At 46.1% G+C, this 21,654-nt stretch overlaps 1 protein-coding gene across 13 annotated transcripts in view; it reads right to left on the bottom strand.

Annotated features, from left to right (window-relative positions):
• Positions 1-21,654, bottom strand: part of LOC128334054 (cation channel sperm-associated auxiliary subunit beta-like) — a 178,015-nt gene that overhangs the window by 86,685 nt on the left and 69,676 nt on the right. For all 13 annotated transcript variants that reach the window (XM_053270302.1, XM_053270325.1, XM_053270324.1 and 10 more), the window contains 3 exons: positions 7,448-7,480; positions 6,145-6,211; positions 3,568-3,614 (listed from right to left, as the gene is read on the bottom strand). In XM_053270302.1, coding sequence (XP_053126277.1) covers positions 3,568-3,614; positions 6,145-6,211; positions 7,448-7,480 — 147 coding nt within the window. The remainder of the gene's footprint in view (positions 1-3,567; positions 3,615-6,144; positions 6,212-7,447; positions 7,481-21,654) is intronic.

The following is a 21,654-nucleotide window of genomic DNA, read 5'->3' as shown; positions in this document are numbered from 1 at the left end:
ATGGCAAGTTCTGTGAAGAGAATTTGCCATCAGCACCATGCAGTACATCTGCATTCTTACAGCTGTAGTCCTCAAATAGTGTGCACTGGATTCAAGAGGTACTTTTTGCTTTGGAAAATCATTTAGTTTGACAATTGCTCACACAGCCAAAAGTGGCATCAGCAGTCGGATGAATTGTAGCAAGCTAGATCAACTCTTTAATTCCCCCTAAGCTTTTATGAGCAACGTCTTGCAAAACTAAAAAATCATAAATGATGTCTGCAAATAGAATAGATTCCATTATTATAACCATTTATACTCCCCCCCCCAAAAAAAGCTTTCACCTTTTTTGGAGTAAACTTCTCAAAAACAGGAGGACTGGTGTAAAAGAAACATAAAGGGGAAATCAAGAGGGCCATATCTCTCCAAATGTGTGGAGGTTATGTAAAACCATTAATTAATAATAACAATAATCAAACAACAAAACTGCTTCTCAATGAAAATGTTCTCAAAGTGGTTTACACAGAAAAAAGAATAGGATGGCTCCCTGTCCCAAAGGGCTCACAATCTAAAACAATCATAACAGAAGGGTAGAAAAGCTCATCATCAAGTTCAAGATGATGCAAATGGAAATTTATTTATTTATTAAAACTTTTATACCGCCCTTCCAAAAGGCTCAGGGCGGTTTACATTAAAACACCATTAAAATCAGCCCTATTATAGTTACGCCCCTGATGACAAAGGATGCTTACTTCGTATGCATCTGTTTTTACTACTGGTGATATAGGGCAGTTACCTATACTTTCTGAGTGGATGTTCTAGGAAAGGGCATGTAAAGAACAAAGTCCAGACAACATCTACCTGAGAGGTTTTAAGGGAATTCAAATGTGGAATCACTGGATTTCAAACAAAAAAAAATTGTAACTTGTTCCTAAAATTAGACTCTGTCCCAGAGGACTAGAAGGTAGCTCATATAATGCCTGCTTTTAAAGAAGAGATCCAGGGGGACTCAAGAAGTCACAGGCTGGTTACCTTAATATCTGTTCCAGATAAATTGCTGGAAAGCATACTAAAGTTAGTATATACTTAAATTATTGGGCTTATAGAATAATTGGTTAATGAAGTGAAAGTGGTGGTAACCCTGGGGGAAAGTGACCATTGTCACCTTGGAATTTATATCAAGGGGAGGGAACAGTGAAAGAATTCTTAAAGGTGAAAAAAGAGTCCGAGAGGGATGGAAGATTCTAAACGTAAAATACTGAAAGTACATTTGCAAAAAATTCCCATGAGAAGGTGTCAGAAACCCACCCTGATGCCTCCCAAGTCCAGGGATGTGCTTTGTTTTATGAAATTTTATATCAATTGTGTCAACACGTTCATGTAATTTCAAGGGTTATTACTTGCTTTTGCTGCCACCATATGATTATGTTTATCACCCTGCTCTCAGTAAATAACTTCTTGGTTATGTAGACTCGCGAGTGCAGGATAGGTATGTGTATTCAGTGCATATAGTGAGACAAAGAATAACAAGTTTATTATTATCACCCAGACTTTTAATTAGATTAATCGTTTTACATTTTTAATGTTGGTTTGGAATGATTTTAATGTTATTAATTTTAATGTTTACATGATTTTAAGTGTTGAGTTGATTTAGTTTTGATCTTAATTGTTAACTGATTTTAATTTGTTTTGATGTAAGCCATTTTTGGAAGGGTGGTATAGAAATCAAATAAATAAATAAATAATAATAATAATCATTATTATTTACTTAAGATGTAAATAAGTATCTCTGCATAGCAGGGCACATAGACTTCATTACAACGTTGCTAAATCAATCAGCTGTTAGACACCACACAGAAAGTTTGGATCTTCTTTCTGAGTGCAATTCTTTTGTATGTTGCATAACTTAAGACAGGTGTTTTCTACTGTATCTGTGATTCTTGGTGTAACAACCTAGACCTCTTGTCTGTTTAACCAGGAGTTTTGCCTCTGGGCACCTTTCTCTCTCACGATTCCCCCTCAGGCTTTTTACTCCAAACCCCAGAATATTGTTCCAGTGCTCTACTGACTTATTACAGTCTCTGAACATCAAATAACCAAAAATTCATACAATTTCCCTTGTTCAGTCACCCACACAGAAACTGAGCTCTGCTCTCCTGTCCTACGCAGTCAATAACTCCTAACCAACGCTACAACTGTCACCAACTGACTCCTAGTCAATCTTCCTCTCAACATTCCATGAAGCTCTTCCCACGACCAAGTGGGAAGGGCTACCCTGTTATGTGGGGAGGAAGCCCGAAAGTGTTTGCCTCCCCACAGACGATCACATGGAACTCCCTGGGTGGGCGGATTGCCTGACCAGACGAGCGGCTGCTTTGCTTGGGCGATCCTGCGCCTGGCCGCGGCTCATCCGGCAGCTCCAGGAGTCGGGTGAAGGGAAGTGCTGCTGTGCGCTGCCCAGCTCCCTGGAGCCTCAGTAATGCACCGTGCAAGTGTGGATTTCTGGGGTGGATTTCTGGGGGCTCCCTCCCCTCTCCCCTAGTGTGTCCGCCGTGGCTGCAATAGTTGTGGCAGACACACGACCGAAAAAACAGGGTCAATGGAGTGCTTGCTCCGTTAACCTTGTTTAAAGGGGAGGGCATTTAGGTGGGCTTGCCACCGGGAGTCGCACAATTCCCGTCACTGTACACGAGCAGCAGAAACCGGGCTGGGTTCCCTTAGCCTGGTTTCTGCTGCTTGTGTAAATCGTCTCCATGTGTGGTTGCTATGGCAACTCTCTCTCTCTCTTTCCAGCACTCTGCAGGTACATTTCTTCACAGAAGGAAATATGGGCAACTTCTGAAGAAACTAGTGTGGATGTGCAACTGTTGAGAAACTCTCTCAACAGCTAAGAAGCAAAGAGGGCAGGGTCCTAGAACCAAGGAAGGAACCTTTTTCCACAAAAGAGTGGTCTGAACCTGTAGAGATGGTGTCAGAAACACAAAAGCTCAGAATGAGCTGAAGCTTGTGTGTTGGTGGGGATATAAAAAAACAACCAAAAGTGCAGGTTTCTTACCTGTAACTGGATTTCTGCTGGTGATCCTCTGTGCATTCACACTTCTGGGTTTTAGCACCTGTGCAAGACCCAATTCAGAACCTTCTAGAGCTTTATATTAAGCTCTTTTTTTGGCTCAAGCCATGTCCCTTAAGCATCACTCATGCAATATAAGAGTGCCTCACACCCAGTTACAGGTACCCTTCTTCTTTGTAATCTCTGTGCAATCACACTGCTGGGAGAATAGGAAGTTTACTTACCAGGATGAAACTCTTTAGGCCCGTTCCGACAACACACAGAACCATGGTGAAAACCTGGCTCCGAACGATGTCCCAGGGTCTTGGAAACATGCATTGCCCCCTCCCCAGCCCACATCAGTATCTATTTCCAATTTAGGTTAGAATAAACCAAGATCACTCATGTCATCTTATGTTATGAACTGTTATGAAGTAGAGTTCTGTGTTACCTTTCAGATTCTGTGCTGAGCACATACACTGAATCCTCCCGACTCTACTCAGCTAAGCCTCATTAAGCCCTATCATTATTTATCTTACCTGGCTCAATGTTTTATCTTTGTTGAATGACAGACTAATATAGTCCACTGGAAGAGAAGGATAGAAGGATAATTCAGTGTCTGTATTCTTAGAACAGAGTTTACAATATGTATCCAACCATCTAGTTTGATTGTGGAGGCTTGCAAAAGAGATTAGGGCCAGATTTTATGCACTTCAAAATATATGGTCATATGCAAGATTGACTGTCATAGAATTTTGTTTGTAATTCTTTTCCACAAATTGATAGCCTCCTCAACAAATAAATCTATAAATTAACAGTTATTAGCCATGATAGCTAAATTGAACCTTTTACAGCAAGGGTGGGCAAACCTGGCCCTCCAGATATTGTCGAACTACAACTCCCAGCATCCCCAGCCACAATAGGTTCTGGATGGGGTGCTGGGAGTTGTAGTTAAACAACATCTGGAGGGCTAAATTTGCCCACCTCTGGTTTAGAGCAAGGATCTCCTCAGTGTTCAATGCTGGGGATAAACAACAGGGGAAGGTTGTTTCCTAAGTTCCTTGCTTGTACACTTCCTAGAAGCACCTGTTGTTGAAAACAGGATACTAGGCCAGATTAGGGATGTGCACGGAATGGGATTTGCATTCCGTTCCTAGCTCAGATCCCCAGAACATTCCATCAGAACAAGCAGTCCAGATCTTTCTTAAGAAGAAAGATCTTTCTTAATAAGCCTTATTCACATGTTATGTTCAATGCATGTACAATCTGTGAACTGTATGTGCATGTACAGATCTGTATGACTATGCACGTAAATTTGCACATACAAACTGTATGCTTGTACAATTACAAATTCTCTTCAGAGCACATACATCTGTACACTGGATTTGAAGGGGACTTTATCTAGGCTCACTTTTGAAATGAACACATGTACAGTCATTTACACAAAACATGCACATGTATAAAGGTAAAGTGTGCCATCGAGTAGGTGTCGACTCCTGGCGACCACAGAGCCCTGTAGTTGTCTTTGGTAGAATACAGGAGGGGCTTAACGTTGCCATCTCCTGCACAGTATAAGATGATGCCATTCAGTATCTTCCTGTATCACTGCTGCCCGATCTAGGTGTTTCCCATAGTCTGGGAAACATACCAGCGGGGATTCAAACCAGCAACTTCTGGCTTGCTAGTCAAGTCATTTCCCACTGCACCATTAGGTGGCTACAGACAGCTATATGTACACAATGTAATGTTTTAATAGGGGTTCCGGGTTTTAGCATTCTCTTGTTCACATGGAAGGGCCTCCCATTACATGCACAAGAAAGAGGCCTTGTGTGGAAATCACTTCCCACATAAAAGAGTACTTTTCTACATTGCTGATACCTCTCCAGATACAGGACTGCTATATGAATACAATTAACTGTTGGGTTGATGAAGCTGAAGCATAATGGGAATATTTATACCAAATTTCGTGTATCAAAAAAGCAATCCAGGCTTTAATTCTTACCTCCAAGATGCAACTCTGCACACATTTACTCCTGAATGAGTAATTGTTTTGTCATTAGTGAGATAACCTTATTTTTCTTTAGTTTTCTTCTTTAAAAAATGTTGGCCTGCGAGTGCAGAATGGAAAGGAAATAGCCTCTGGCCTCTGCTCTGGCCAAAGGAGTAAGGGCCACTGGATCACTGCAGACTCCGACTCCCAGGAAGATCACAGCAAGAGCAGAAGTGGCTTGCCTTAAGGAGCCGGGGGGGGGCACAGCTGGCTCTAGTTCCTGGCAGCTCCAGTTGTGCCTCTTTTGTTAATGGCTGCCTGCAGGCTGGCCATTTATCAGGTAGAGCTATGCAGGCTGGCTGATCATTGATCAGCCCTCACAGCACTACCTGATGACTGGCTAGCCTACCGGCAACGTGTCTTTTGTTAAAACTGGGGAGAGGCAGAATGGGAAAAAGAGCTGCAACTGGAGCTGCCAGGAACCAGAGGAACCTTCTGCACCTTATCTGGCACTCTCCCCCCTGCTCATTAGGGTGAGCCTAACTGAGCAAGAGAAGGACCAACCTGGGCTGATCCACTGGCTAGAAAAGGATGGCTAGAGCCAGCAAGGCATAGTGGTTTGACTAGGACCGGAAAGACCCAAGTTCAAATCCCCATTTGGTTATGAAACTCACTGGGTGACTCTGGGCCAGCCATGTATCTCTCAGCCTAACCTACCTCACAGGGTTGTTGTGAGGATAAACATAACCACGTACACCACTCTGGGCTCCTTGGAAGAGGAGTGGGATAGAAACTTAAAATAAAAATTTAAAAAGGAGTAGTTGGAGGGGGATTGCTTCTGCATTCTCTGCCCATAAAGAACTGTTGCAGTTGCCAGTTGCCTTGGGACTGGAGAACTGAAAGAAGCACATTGTGGCCTCTGCCATCAGCCAATGGACTAAGGGCTGCTGGGTTGTGTATGCATATATATGTGGGGATTATTGTTGTTGCTGCTTGCCGTAAATTGCCTTGAGGATAATGCAACTGAAACGTGGGGTAAATGTCTTCAAAATAAATACATAAATAAAATTTCAGTATCTCAGCTACCTAATTACATTGGTATTGCTTGGAAATTTGCTTTTCTAACCTTCATAGTCTTCTTTGTTAGCTAAACATTGAATGTTATACCATATTTTTGCTTTCAAGTAATCATCCTGTGAGAAACAGAAAGTGAAATCAGTCATTAATATACCAACTGGAAGGTTCTACTATACCACCACCCTTACTTTCTGATTTGTCAACCAGACTAAACTAGTTATCAGTAGTCTCACTGAAATTAATTGGACAAGCTAGTCATGACTGACGTGTCCAATTAATTTCAATAGAAGTATTCAAGAGTAATTTAGTCTGGATCTCAGCCACTGTCCTGAATCCTTTCTTGAGATGAGAGAGAGGATCAATAGGGTTGTCAAACATCAGAGAAAACAGGAGAGAGCACTTGCTTTTTTGGTTCTTGGTTTTGGGGGCACTAGCATTGAAATTAGGAGTGGTAACTAAGGAGTCTTTGCTGAGGGAGGCCATCAGCTTGACGGCATCATGCAGGACAAAGGAAGGAAGGAAGGAAGGACAGGAAGCTGCGACCTGAGTGAAGGAAAGAAGTTGAGAGAAGGAAGTAGTGGTTGGCAACCGAAAATAAATATGAAGAGCCCACTTCATAGGAAGAAGGTAACCTGGAGGACTTGGGTTAGAGTTATTAAACTTGGGTTAGATGTATTAAAAATTATTATAGATGTAAAGAACAAAGGCTATTTTTTTTATTGGTTTGCACAAACAGCACTTATTATTCTTTCACATTTTTCAAGACACATTCTGTGACTAGATCGCCACCTTGAAAGGCACACACAGAATGCTCGGAAGTGTTGAGCTCTTTGGGGAAAGTGCTGGGAAGAGCTACACTTCCAAGCGCTCCGTGCATGCCTTCCAAGATGGTGGTGGGGCTCAAGAGGGCTCAATTTTCCTTTAAAGAACTCCATCGGGGCTGAGCAAAATGGTAATGGTCACCACCATGCAGTGCCATGGGGGCAGTGCAGAGTCTTCAGCCTTGGCCAAAGCTTTGCACAGGCCTAACAAACAATTACTCAGGGAGCCCAGCTTAGGATCAGTGGGAGCTGCCTCTGGCTCCTAAGCCTTGCAATAACCAACACTGGACTAGATTTTCTAGTCACAAGTTTCACATTTTACAAGTCACATGCTTGTACGTTGAGTTAGACTATGTTTACTGTAAGCAATGATTGCAGGGATGCTTGTGTGTCAAGAAGGGCAATCAAATGAAATCCAGAAGAGAAGCCCTGGGGTTCTTAAGAGTTTGAGGTGATTCTAATTGTTCAGGTATTCTACATGAAGCAATATACAATTAGAAACAGCAAATGAAACACTTAGACATTTCTCACCATTTCAAAGCCACAGAAGTCTGATCTGGTAAACTAGAAGAAAATAAGATGATAAAATAAGATATTAAAATATGTGATAAAACATGGCATGAGTTGTTATTTTCTCCCACACAGTTCTCATAAAGCACTTTCACAAATACATTACTTTTCATCAGGGGTCAGCAATCTTCTTGTAGCAGCATGCCACCTCCTGAAGCTACGTCCGGAGGCTACCAGTCATGCCCTCTGACCGTCGGCCATACCCTTTATGCTGCCATCAGGGGTGGGGCAAGGCTGCCTCCTTCCCACATGCTTCCTCAGCTTCTCCCAGCTGGCTTGCAGCCGGTTCACTAGCTGGGAGTCTTGTTTTAATCCAGAAAGCCAGTCCCCCAGCTAGTGGATTGGCTGCAAGTCAGCAGAGGAAGGAAGTGTGCCGGAAGGAGGTGGACATGCCCCACTACTGATGTTGGCATGTGAGGGGCTGCTCCACCTCTTTCCCATGTGCTTCCTCCTCAGCATCTTTCCGCAGCAGCTAGTTGGAGTGCTATGGAGAATTGCTTTGCCTGTCACTCTTGGTATTGAGTGCCAGGGATTAGGAACATACATAAGAACATAAGAATAGCCCTGCTGGATCAGACCCAAGGCCCATCTAGTCCCGCATCCTGTTTCGCACAGCGGCCCACCAGATGCCGCTGGAAGCCACAGGCAGGAGATGAGGGCATGCCCTCTCTCCTGCTGTTACTCCCCTGCGTAGGGGACGTAGGAAGCTGCCTTATACTGGCAGTGAGTCTCCAAGGTTTCAGGCAGGAGGGCTCTCTCCCAGTCCTACCTAGAGACATCAGGGAGTGAAGCTGGGACCTTCAGCATCGATGTTCTACTACTGAACATCTGGTGTTCTAACAACAGGCAGCGCTTGCACGTAGTCACTCATCCAAATGCACACCAAGGTGGATTCTGCTTAACAAAGGGGATAATTCATGCTTCTTACTACAAGAGCAGTTTTTTTGGTCTCCCCCCACCCCTTTTAGAGCAGGCTTTCTGACTGACCCCTGCTTTACATGTTAACTTAATGCTTTTAAAGAGAGACCTGATTGGATAAGGTGGCGAGAGCAGTTGCTCACTCAGCTCCTTCTGCAAAGTTTCAGGATATTTCAGCAACCTTGCCTACAGAGCTGGGGAAGTGATGCTGCGGAGATCTATCATGGTATGATCCCTCTATAAGGTGCCTGTCTAATCCAGCTTCTGGGCTTTTAGGGTCTACTAGCTGACCGGGCGCATAGCATCTGCGCCCCTAGTTCTCCCTGGCTACTCCCCCTTCAGCCCCTTCTCCCTAACTCTTCCCCCAGGTGTCTCTAACCACCGCCCACCCTCTCGCTTCTCTCCCCGCTTGTGGTTTCTGACCGGATTGCTGGCCCGTTTGCTCCTGCTGCCGCTTCCTCACACTGGCAGCACGCAGTGCCCGCCACGGCTGATCCCGCCGCCGTCCGCCCACCCGTCCGCCATTTCCCTGGGCAGCAGCTCAACAGTCTCATGAATCCTGCCGCGCGTGAACTCCACCGCCCAGCCAATCCGGTGCCTTGGCTTCCCAGCCAATCCGCTGGGTTGCCGGAACGCATCCCCACAGAGGCACGTCTACGGGGATTAATAATATAGATTCCTGAAGTTGTGTGCTCAAGTTCTGTGATCATCTCATTAATAGATAGATATTCTGTTAATGTACTGTGCACGTCTGTTAATGTGCTGTGCACACTGCTGTCTCCTGGTCTCTGACCAAGGTGATCTGAGTATTGGTCACCAGGCTGATAATTCTGGGGGACATCCATGTCCACGGCAAGACCCTTGCCTTGGGAATGGCTCAGGACTTATTGAATGATCACCATGACAAACATGGGCTTGTCTCAAATAATATTGGTGCCCATACATACATACAGGAGGACATGTTCCAGACCTGGTTTTTGTTGTTAGAAAAGAAGCAAATGATCTGGTAGAGGAGGATATTAACACCAGCCCTTTGTCATGGTCAGATCATTACCTGGTAGTGTTTAGACTAATTTGGACTCCTAACCTTGCAAGAGTGGGCGACCTATTAGGATGGTCTATCCCAGAAGTTCATGGATCCGGCTGTATTCCTTACACTCTGTAAGATTTTCCAGTTAATATGGCTGGCAATTCTGCCAAGTCTGCAATGGACAAATGAGTATGTCCTGGGCCATCAACATGATTGCTTCTAACCATAGAGCCACTTCTAGTAGGCCTCTACTACCATCTAGTGGCAAAGTCAGGTAAGACACTGAATTCATTTTAACGTGCCACTTAAGCAGCGGTTCCCAATGTTTTAGGGGACAACTGTACTCCTTCTATCACAAACCTTTAGCTTAGGTACCTCAAAGAGATTTTATATAAACAGACACATGTAAATGCTACAGTTATGAGACAGGCTACTCCAGTCATCAGCTCACATTCAGACTAAGTTCCTCATGGGTACTCCCACTTAAATTAATGGTACAAGTAAACTTATATCCTATTAATTTCATTAAGGATGCTTTTGATTAACTTAATCATCTGGGTATAAGCCAGAGACTGGAGTAGCCCATCTATATCTCATAACTGTAACGTTTAAATGTGTATGTGTATGTATACCGATAAAAACACAAAGTTAAGTGTTACAGTCAGGGAGACAGGCACTGGCATGATGTCAATGGTTCACATCCACACTAAGTTAATCATAAGCATTCTTCCTGAAATTTATGGGACAAGTTCCCTTGCCACTTTAATTTCAATGGGAGTAAGGTAAAGGAAACTCATACTCTGTAAAGGTAAAAAGAACTTGTGCTGCCGAGTTGGTGTCGACTCCTGGTGACCACAGAGCCCTGTGGTTGTCTTTGGTAGAATACAGGAGGGGTTTACCATTGCCTCCTCCTGCGCAGGATGAGATGCCTTTCAGCATCTTCCTATATCGCTATATCGCTGCTGCCTGATATAGGTGTTTCAAATAGTCTGGGAAACATACCAGCGGGGAGTCGAACTGCCAACCTCTGGTTTGGTAGTCAAGCCATTTCCCCACTGCACCATTAGGTGGCTTCAATGGGAGTACTCAGTGCTAATTTTCTGAAGCCTGCCAGATTGAGATTCGTAAATCTCAAAGGGAAAGAAAGAGTCAAATCTCTCCAAAATGCTTGGAGGTTATTTGAAACCAGCCGCGGAGCCAGCCAAACGGTAGCCTGGGTCTGGCCCTGCTCAGCGGCCCCCTCCAAATACGCCTGTGCGCGTGATGTCGCATGCATGGGAGCGTGGCTCAGGCTCCAGAGGAGCCCAGAGCAAACTCCCACCTGGGCTACTGAGAGCCAGGGCGATCTCTCTTTCAGTTATTTCAGACAGTGCCGGCTGCCCAATAGGACGTTTTTCCAGAGAGGGAGAGAAAGGGGGAAATGTCCTATCAGGGCAGGGGCGAGTTGACTCTGGGCTCCTCTGGAGCCCGATTCACGGGGCTTCGGCGGCCCTTTTCATTGGCGGCCCAGGTTCTTTGAACCCATTGGCACAATGGTGGCTACATCCCTGTTTGAAACCACACCAACAGAAGCTCTGCTAGAAAGTATACCACAAATTAGGAAAGGTACAAACAAGTTCAAGAGGATGCCAGCATGGTTATTTAGCAGAGTCGAGGAAGCTATAAGAGGGCAAGAAGGCTTCCTTTGGAAAATGGAAGTCTTGTGCAAATGAGAAGAACAAAAAGAAGTTCAATCTCTGGCAAAGAAATTTAAGGTGACAATAAGGAATGTGCAAAAACAATTCCTGCAGCATATTGCAAAAAAAAAAAAAAAAAAAAATTAAGACGAAGAACAAATAGTTCACTAAATATACAGGAAGCAGGAAACTGACTAGGGATATGGCTGAACTGTTGGACAACATAGGAGTGAAAGATGTGCTAAAGGAGGGCAGAAAAATTGCGGAGAGGCTGAATAAATCATTTGTATCTGTTTTTACTGCAGAAGATGCAGGGCAGATAGATACTCATGCCTAATCTGCCTTTTTTAGGGAGGGAGTACATGAGCATAGTAAAACAGAGATGACGAGAACTGAAGTTCTCTAGGTAGCTGACAAACTAAAAATTAAGAAATTAGAGTCTAGATGCTATGTAGATGGCAAATCAACAGGCTGAGATGCCATGCATGCGCAGAGGCCATGTGCATGCTGCTGCCGCCATGCAAGGGCTGCTGGGGGTACACCACCGGTGTGTGCGCGTCGCTGCTGTGGTGGGGGAGGTGCCACCACAACTGGAAGCTGCATGGAGCGGAGATGGAGCAGGTAAGGACCTGCTGTCTTCACTTTTGAAGCTGCTTGCCCCCCGCCACTGCCACACTCCACCAGTTGAACTGGTTTGGCAAACCCATGAACCAGTTCAGCTTTGAATGAGTATACAAACTTCAGTTCGTGCACATCCCTACTAGATGGCATTCGCTCAAGAGTAGATATAGACAAATAGCACAGGAGGACCTAGCTATTTGCGGATCCCACACTCGTGGTTTTGTGTATCCTTGGTCGGGTAATTAGCACCCAACTTTGGTATATGCGGGGGGTAGATGGATGAAAAACAGGGTTAAACCCAGGAATCTGCAAGTCAGGGGTGGCTGGAAATGACCTTGGAGATATTGGGAGCCATTTTATGGCTCAAAATGGAGGCAAAAATGTGATTTTGGGTTGACATTTGACCCCGTGGGCAAGGATACAGCACAGTAGGGTATGGTAGAGCACCTTAAGGACCATTTGGGGATGATTGGGGGGAGAAACAGGGCAAAACCCACCATTTTTGGCTGATTTTCGGTGTCTGGAAACCTAATCCCCCGATTCCCAATGCCCTAATGCCCCGCTATTCATGGATCCACTATCTGCGGGGGTGGGGCAAAGAACAGAAGCCCCATGAATAATAGGCTATCCCTCAAACCAGCCTCTGTAAAAGAAGACTGGGAAGTAGTCAATGCAGTCAAAAGAATCTAGCAGGGATCCAGGAACATACAGGACAGTTAGCTTAATGTCTATTCCAGGTAAACTGGTGGAAAGCATTATTACAAATAAAATTATCAGGCAGATGGAAGAACAAGTGTTGCTTAAGGTGAATTAGCATGGTTTCTCCAGCAGTAAGTCTTGCTTCTCTATTGTTTTAGACTGTCAACAAGCATGTGGATTCAGGTAATCCAGTAGACACTGTATACTTGGATATGCAAATGGCTTTTGATAAAGCTTTTCACCAAAGTTTCTTGAGCAAAGTTAGCAGTCATGGGATAAGAAGGCAAGTATTTTTACAGATTGGTAACTAGTTAAACAACAGGAAGTAGAGATTAGGAATATTTATCTATATATTTAATTCTCTAAGACGTACCTGTGGCTAATCCCATGCGTGGCAACTCTTGCAAGGGTTCGGAGAGCTGCCAGATAGCCACGGGTATGGGCGGGAGGGAAGAAATTAGTGGATGTGGTATTGGTTGGTGGCCGGCCAGAAAGTAGCGGGTGGGGGGGAAGCGGGCCGGCCAACTGGCCAGCCAGCCTAAAAGCGGTGGTGGCGAAGAAGCAGGTGGAGAAGCAGAGAAGTTTGGAGAGGGAGAAGTGGGCCAGCCAGCTGGCCTGCCCGCCAGCCTAAAAGCCACACGGGGCGGGGGGGAGTAGGCCAGCCAGCCAAAAAGTGGCGGGGGTGGCCAGAAAGTGGCGGAGGGGGAGAAAAAGGTGGTGGTGGCAGCGGGTGGGCGGGCTGGAGGCACAGATGCTCTGTGCCCGGCCCAGCTAGTTTTTATTTATTTCTTTAGCATATTTGTATACCGCTCAAAACTCACATCTCTGGGTGGTTTACAATAAAGCAACAAAGATTAAACAAAATAAATGGACAAGAAGGAGGGTAATAATAAGTAGGACCCTCAAAGATCTGTATTTTCACCAGTGGTGTTTTTTTAAAAAAATTTAAATTTCTTCATAAATGATCAGGAATTAGGTATAATGAATGAAGTATCCCAGTTTATGGATGCACCAGATTATTCAGGATAAAGAAAAGCCAGACTGCAAAGAGCTCTAAAAAGGATATTTTCAAAATGATTGAATGGGCAACAAAATGGCAAATGTGGTTCAATGTAAGTGTAAAGTGAGGTGCACTGGAGCAAAAAATGCTAACTTTACATATGTACTGAAGGGATTTGAGCTCCTGGCAATTAACCAGGGAGGTATGAAAAGGGAGGATTCCATTTTGGAAAAGGACAGAAAATAAAGCTGCTAATATCATCATGCCTTTATGAAACCTATGGTGCAGCAATATTTGGAATATTATGCATAGTTCTGGTTGCCTTATATCAGAACTGATATTACAGAGGTGCAGAAGAGGGCAACCAAAATGATCAGGTGGCTGAAGCATCTTCCTATGAGCAAAAGAGTCAGACTATGTTTGGGACTTTTTAGATTTAAAAAAGAGCCTAAAGGAGGACATGACAGCCATTTATAAAATTGTACATGAGGAAGAGAAAGTGAATAGAGACACTGGTCTCCCCCCCGCCCCGCCCCCCCACTAGAAAATGAGATCATCTAATGCAGTTGACTGGCAGAGGATTCAGGATAGGAAAAAGGAGTACTTCTTCACACAGTGCATAATTAATTGAAAAAATTCATTGCCACAAGAGGTGATGATGGCCATTAACCTAGACAGTTCCAAAAGGGGATTAGATAAACTCATGGAAGACTATCCTATGTCTACTAATCATGACAGATACACGCTCACTCCAGACCCAAAGACAGTATGCTTCTGAAAGCCAGTTGTTGCAAAGCAACAGCAAGGAAATTCTGTCTGTCCACATTGTCAGCTTCTGGACTTCCCAGAGCATCTTGTTGACTCCTATGAGCCAACGAAAAAGGGAAAGAGACCAAATCTTAAGATGCTTGTAATCTTTAATAAGTCCAATGTGTTTTAGCCAACAGCCTTCCTCAGGGGCAAATGCATTGGGCTTATTAAAGATTATGGGCACTTGAGACTTGGTCTCTTTCTTGTTGGCACACAGTGGATGCTTCCTGGAGGCTTTACACACAGGGCTTCTGCTCCGAATCTCCTTCAGAAGAGAGTATGTGCATTCACACACCAGCCATACTTACCTCGAAGTCCCTTTGAGATTTTTGGACCCACTCCACACACAAATCGGGATTTGTGATGCAAATTCTAGCTTATCTCAACATATGTCTGGGTTTTATAAATGCTGGTTTTAAGCTACTGTTTCTGAAAATTGCACTGATGTAGAATCATTAGCATGATAAGAGGCATGTTCTCTTCAGAAATGCAGATCTATCTCTGAAGGGGCGCTCTCTCTCTCTCTCTCCCCTCCCCCACCCATTGGCTAGAAGGAAAACACAGAGCATGCCATGTGGACTTGTTTCAAAACAAAACTGAGAGCAGAGGGGAGGGGCTGCTTCCCTCAATACCACAAATGTATTCCGAAGTGGCTTCGCTCAACATTTACCCTGAAGCCAAGTGTGAATAACTCCCTTGGGGCAGGGGCAGGGGGTTCTGTTGTGTTTTTCTAGCCCCTATGGGAACCAGGATGCTGGGCTAGATTGACTTTGGGTCTGATCCAATAGGGCTCTTCTTATGTTTTTGTATAGCAGACTAGAGCCCTTCCCATTAATGGATTTCCCTGGAAAGAAGGGCAGTGGCCTGATGGCCACCCAATCAATTTGCAGCCCTTCTCAACCAGCAGATGTACTTACAAGGAGGAAAGTTCTAGTTATATGCTATGCTGCTTAGATAGCAGGCTGCAGTCCTCCAACTTGTGAGTAGGTGTGCTTGTGGTTAATATTCCTCAGGATGCTTATCCAAGACATTCTAAAGAACACCACAGGGTAAGTTAGTAATGGATTCTGGGAACAGTAGTCATTTCCCCCCGAAGGAACTTTTACTGAGAAAAACCTGAAAAGTAGAGCCTTAATAAGATTAAAGATTGGAGATTGAAGAGGGTGAAGAAAGGAGAGGGCTAGATTCTGTCAGCTCCCTGAGCTCTCCTGATGAACAACAGCCATCTCACCCTGCCTGCACATTCCTGTCTCAGCTGAGGAGGGTTTTTTTACAGCCCCAGATAGGGGCGTAACTACCATTAGGCAAGGGGAGGCGGCTGCCTGGGGGCCCCCACGCCTCGAGGGCCCCCCCTGAGGCAAGTCACTTGTGAAGTGAGTGTGTTTGTATCAGCGAGGGGCCCATTTTAAAATTTTGTCTCTGGGCCCACTCCAGCCTTGTTACGCCCCTGGCCCCAGACCTTCTGAAGGACCGGCTTGGGGCAGCTGATTGCTGCCCTATTCTGCCTGTGCCTTCTGTCTGAGTGCTTGACTTGCTCCACCTGTCCCCAAGGACCAGAGATCTCTCATGAGAGGAGAGATTCCTGGAGTCCTTGGCAGCATATATTGGAGGGAGGCATGCTGGAGGCCCGCCTGCAGGCAGCTGGCCTTTGGTGTCGGACTGGGGTTTGGTGCAGAGTTATAAGGTGGGGTTGGAGGTCTGGGTTGAATGTTGTTAGTCCTCCCTTTTATTGGGCTGTGCCAGGCCTTTTGTTGTCATGTGTTTGGGCTTTCTTGGGCAGAATGATGCTGGGTGTGTGTCTTTTGGTTCAATATCCATTGTGAGCCTGACTTTCTGGTGCAGCTCAGGAATTCATAGTGGCCATGACAACTATGGGCCTATCCCAATTAGTTTCAGGACCAACTCATGTTGCCGGCCACACACTTGATTTGGTCTTTTGTTCGGATCAGGGGGGTGTTCCGTGGTTGCAGGATCCTGTGGTTTCCCCATTGTCATGGATGGATCACTACCTGGTTAAGGTTGGTTTCACAGCCACAACCTAGCCCTGCAGAGGTGGAGGACCTATTAAGATGATCTGCCCGAGATGGCTGTTGGATCCAGTAGGATTCCAAAAAGCCTTGGAGGGTTTTGATGCTGGTCCTGCCAGTGATTCTGTCAATGCCCTAGTGGGAACCTGGAATAGGGAACTCACCAGGGCAGTAGACACGATCGCTCCTAAGTGTCCCTTCCGATCTGCTTTAAAAGTGGCTCCATGGTATACAGAGGAGTTACGGGATCTGAAGCAGCAAGGTAGGCAACTGGAGCGCAAGTGGAGGAGAACCCGGCTTGAATGTAATAGGACACAGCATAGAGCCCATTTGAAGGTTTATTCGGAGGTGGTGCGTGTGGCAAAAAAACAATTTCGGTCTGTGCGCATTGCTTCTGTGGGTTCGCATACAGCAGAGCTGTCCTAGGTTGAGAGAAGTTTGATTCAGGCTCCTTCCAATCCAGTCCAAACCCCGGGGACTTTATTCTGCTGTGATGCTTTTAATGGGTTCTTTGCGGACAAAATCTCCTGTGTACAGGCCGACTTGGAGTCCACCGTTTCTGCAGAGTCTATGAAGGTGGTGTCCAGCACTCCCTCTTGCAGTAGTAGATTGAATCAGTTTCAATCTGTGATGCCTGATGATGTAGACAAGCTGTTTGGAGCAGTGCAGCCTACCACTTGTTCTTTGGATCCTTGCCCAACTTGGCTGTTTTTCTCTAGTAGGGAGATTGTTGGTGATGGCTTAATTAATATCATTAACTCATCTCTGAGAGAGGGTAGGATACCTCCTTGTTTGAAGAAGGCAATGATTAGACCACTCCTTAAGAAGCCTTCCCTGGACCCCTTAGCGATGGATAGTTATAGGCCAGACTCCAATCTCCCATTGTTGGGCAAGGTGATTGAGAGAGTGGTGGCTAACCAGCTCCCGGCGGTTTTGGAGGAAACTGATTATCTAGACCCATTTCAAACTGGCTTTAGAGTGGGCTATGGGGTTGAGTCTGCCTTGGTCGGCCTGATGGATGACCTCTACCCAGGAATCGACAGAGGGAGTGTAACTCTGTTGGTTCTTTTGGATCTCTCAGCAGCGTTCAGTACCATCAACCATGGTATCCTTCTAGATCGCCTGGGGGAGTTGGGGATAAGAGGCACTGCTTTGCAATAATTCCGCTCCTATCTCTCAGGCAGATTCCAGATGGTGGAGCTTGGTGACAGTTCCTTTTAAAAACGGGAGCTATTATATGGAGTCCCTCAGGGCTCCATTCTGCCACCAATGCTTTTTAATATTTACATGAAACCGATGGGTGAGGTCATCAGGAGATTTGGTGCAGGATGTTATCAGTATGCTGATAACACCCAAATCTATTTCTCCTCTTCCTCCTCCTCTTCCTCCTCCTCCTCATCATCACCAGGAAATAGAACTCCCTAAATGCCTGCCTACAGGCAGTAATGGGCTGGATGAGGGATAAGAAATTGAAGCTGAATCCAAGCAAGATGAAGGGGGGGGATTGGAATTTAGGGGTTGAGTCAGATCTTCCTGTGCTGGATGGGGTCACACTCCCCCAGAAGGAACAGGTACGCAGCTTGGGAGTGCTCTTGGATCCAGGCCTCACCATGCTATCTCAGATGGAGGCTATGGCCAGGAGCGCTTTCTATCACCTTCAGCTAATTTGACAGCTGTGTCCATTCCTTGAAGAGAACGATCTCAAAGCAGTGGTGCATCAGCTGGTAACCTCCAGGTTTGACTACTGCAATGCACTCTATGTGGGGCTGCCTTTGTACATAGTTTGGAAATTTCAGTTAGTTCAAAATGCGGCACCCAGATTGGTCTCTGGGGTAGCCCAGAGAGACTATATTATGTCTGTCTTAAAACAGCTGCACTGGCTGCTGATATGTTTCCGGGCGAAATACAAAGTGCTAGTTATTACCTTTAAAGCTCTGAATGGCTTGGGTCCAGGTTACCTTAGTGAGCGCCTTCTTTGGTATGAATCCCATCGCTTGTTGAGGTCATCTGGAGAGGTCCGTCTCCAGTTACCACTCGTACGTCTGGTGGTAACTCGGAACCGGGCCTTTTCTGTAGCTGCTCCTGGTCTATGGAATGCACTCCCGGCAGATATGCGCAGTTTAGGCTCGTTGTCAGCCTTTAAGAGAGCCCTAAAAAATTATTTGTTTGTCCTGGCCTTCCAAGACTTGTAAAGGCATGGACAGGGGCTGCCAGTGTTCTTGCTATGCCACTGGGTCTGTTCTTTGTTTGATATGATGAAGATCAGTAGCTTACCGTAACATCTGATTAACATCTGAGCAACACAGAGGCTGGGTGGGTGTTGTGAATGATCCTGGATCACTTAAAGATCAGCTGTTACAGGTAAGCAACCCATTTATCTTCATGGTGATCCAGGATCCTCTTCACAACTTGGGTGATTAACAAGCTCACCATGAAGGTGGTAGGGTGTGTGGAAGTTATTAAAACACCTTTTTCAAAACTGCCCATCCCAAGTTAGCCTCTACTGCTGGGTGGATATCTATAGCATAATGATTAATAAAAGGTAAGTTGGAGGACCAAGTGGTCACTTTACAAAGGAGTCCCTCAGGGCTCCATTCTGTCACCAATGCTTTTTAACATCTACATGAAACCGCTGGGTGAGGTCATCAGGAGGTTTGGTGCTGGGTGTTATCAGTATGCTGATGACACCCAAATCTACTTCTCCTTTTCATCTTCAGGAAATGGCACTCATTCTCTAAATGCCTGACTACAGGCAGTAATGGGCTGGATGAGGCATAACAAACTGAAGCTAAATCCAAGCAAGATGGAGGTGCTCATTGTGGGGGCTCAGAATCTGAGGGGTGAGTTAGATCTTCCTGTGCTGGATGGGGTTACACTCCCCCAGAAGGAGCAGGTGCGCAGCTTGGGAGTACTCCTGGACTCAGGCCTCACGCTGGTATCTCAGGTGGAGGCCATGGCCAGGAGTACTTTCTATCAGCTCCGGCTGATTCGACAGCTGCGCCCATTCCCCGAAGAGGATGACCTCAAAACAGTGGTGCATCAGCTGGTAACCTCCTGGCTTGACTATTGCAATGCGCTCTATGTGGGGCTGCCTTTGTACGTAGTCCAGGAACTTCAGTTAGTTCAGAATGCGGCAGCCAGATTGGTCTCTGGGGCAACCCGGAGAGACCATATTATGCCTGTCTTGAAACAATTATACTGGCTGCCGATATGTTTCCAGGCAAAATACAAAGTGCTGGTTATTACCTTTAAATCCCTGAACTGCTTGGGTCCAAGATATCTTAGAGAGTGCCTTCTTTTACATGATCTCCACTGCACGTTAAGGTCATCTGAGGAAGTCCATCTCCAGTTACCACCGGTTCGTTTGGTGGCAACTCAAAGGCGGGCCTTCTCTGTGGCTGCTCCCAGGCTGTGGAATGCACTCCCAGCAGAAATTCGTAATCTTGATTCTTTACTGTCCTTCAAGACAGTGTTCCATAAGAATACCATTTCCCTTACCAGGGCCCCTGTGAGACATCTGACTTATATTGAGTGCATATTTTTGAGGCTGGGAACTAGGGATAGATTGGGGATTCTGTTGGTGTACCGTCCACCCCGCTGCCCAACTGACTCCCTAACTGAGCTGACGGAGCTGGTTGCGGAGTTGATGTTGGAGTCTCCTAGACTTTTGGTGCTGGGGGACTTCAATATCCACTTTGGGGCTGGCTTGTCTGGTGCGGCTTAGGAGTTCATAGCAGCCATGACAACTATGGGCCTATCTCAACTAGTTTCTGAACCGACTCACGTTGCTGGGCATGTACTCAATTTGGTCTTCTGTTCGGATCAGGGGGGTGTTCCGTGGGTGGGGAATCCAGTGGTTTCCCCATTGTCATGGACGGACCACTACCTGGTTAAGGTTGGTCTCACAGCCGCAATCCACCCCTGCAGGGGTGGTGGACCTATTAGGATGGTCTGTCCGAAAAGGCTGCTGGACCCAGGATTTCAAAAGGCCTTGGAGGATTTTGATGTTGGTGCGGCCGGTGATTCTGTCGATGCCCTGGTGGGAACCTGGAACAGGGAACTCAACAGGGCAGTAGACACAATTGCTCCTAAGCGTCCCTTCCGACCTGCTGCAAAAAGGGCCCCTTGGTATACTGAGGAGCTGTGGGGGCTGAAGTGGTTGGGTAGGCTACTAGAGCGCAAGTGGAGGAGAACTCGGTTCGAATCTGACAGGATTCAGCACGTGACCCATTTGAAGGCTTAGGCTGTGGCAGTGCGCGCAGCGAAAAAGAGATTCTGGTCTGCGCGTATTGCAGCTGCAGGTTCACGCTCGGCGGAGCTATCCCGGGTTGTGAGGAGTTTGGTTTCTCCTCCTTCTACTTCCAATCAGTCCCTGGGGTTGCTCTGCTGTGATGCCTTTAATGGGTTCTTTGCGAATAAGATCTCCTGTATTCGGGCTGACTTGGACTCCACTATTTCTGCAAGGTCTATGGAGGAGGTGTCCAGCAATCCTTCTTGCAGTATTAGATTGGATCAGTTTCAATCTGTGACTCCTGAGGATGTGGACAAGCTGCTTGGGGAGGTGCGGCCTACCACCTGTTCTCTGGATCCTTGCCCAACTTGGCTGCTTCTATCTAGCAGGGAGATTGTTGGAGATGGCCTAATTAATATCATAAATGCATTGCTGAGGGAGGGTAGGGTGCCCCCCTGCCTGAAGGAGGCAATGATTAGACCACTCTTAAAGAAGCCTTCCCTGGACCCCTTAGCGATGGACAGCTACAGGCCAATCTCCAATCTCCCTTGGTTGGGCAAGGTGATTGAGAGGGTGGTGGCTGACCAGCTCCAGGCAGTCTTGGAGGAAGCTGATTATCTAGACCCATTTCAAACTGGCTTTAGAACGGGCTATGGAGTTGAGACAAGCTTGGTCGGCCTGATGGATGACCTTTACCGGGGAATCGACAGAAGGCGTGTGACTCTGCTGGTTCTTCTGGATCTCTCGGCGGCATTCGATACCATCGACCATGGTATCCTTCTGGATCGCCTGGGGGAGTTGGGGATAGGGGGCACTGCTTTGCAGTGGTTCCGTTCCTATCTCTCGGGTAGATTCCAGATGGTGGAGCTTGGTGACAGTTGCTCCTCAAAACGGGAGCTGTTATATGGAGTCCCTCAGGGCTCCATTCTGCCACCAATGCTTTTTAACATCTACATGAAACCGCTGGGTGAGGTCATCAGGAGGTTTGGTGCTGGGTGTTATCAGTATGCTGATGACACCCAAATCTACTTCTCCTTTTCATCCTCAGGAAATGGCACTCATTCTCTAAATGCCTGCCTACAGGCAGTAATGGGCTGGATGAGGGAGAACAAATTGAGGCTGAATCCAAGCAAGACGGAGGTGCTCATTGTGGGGG

Source organism: Hemicordylus capensis, chromosome 1 (genome assembly GCF_027244095.1).
Source record: "Hemicordylus capensis ecotype Gifberg chromosome 1, rHemCap1.1.pri, whole genome shotgun sequence".
Taxonomy (NCBI): domain Eukaryota; kingdom Metazoa; phylum Chordata; class Lepidosauria; order Squamata; family Cordylidae; genus Hemicordylus; species Hemicordylus capensis.
The sequence above is the reverse complement of the archived record's forward strand: the minus strand, read 5'-3'. Positions and strand labels throughout refer to the sequence as shown.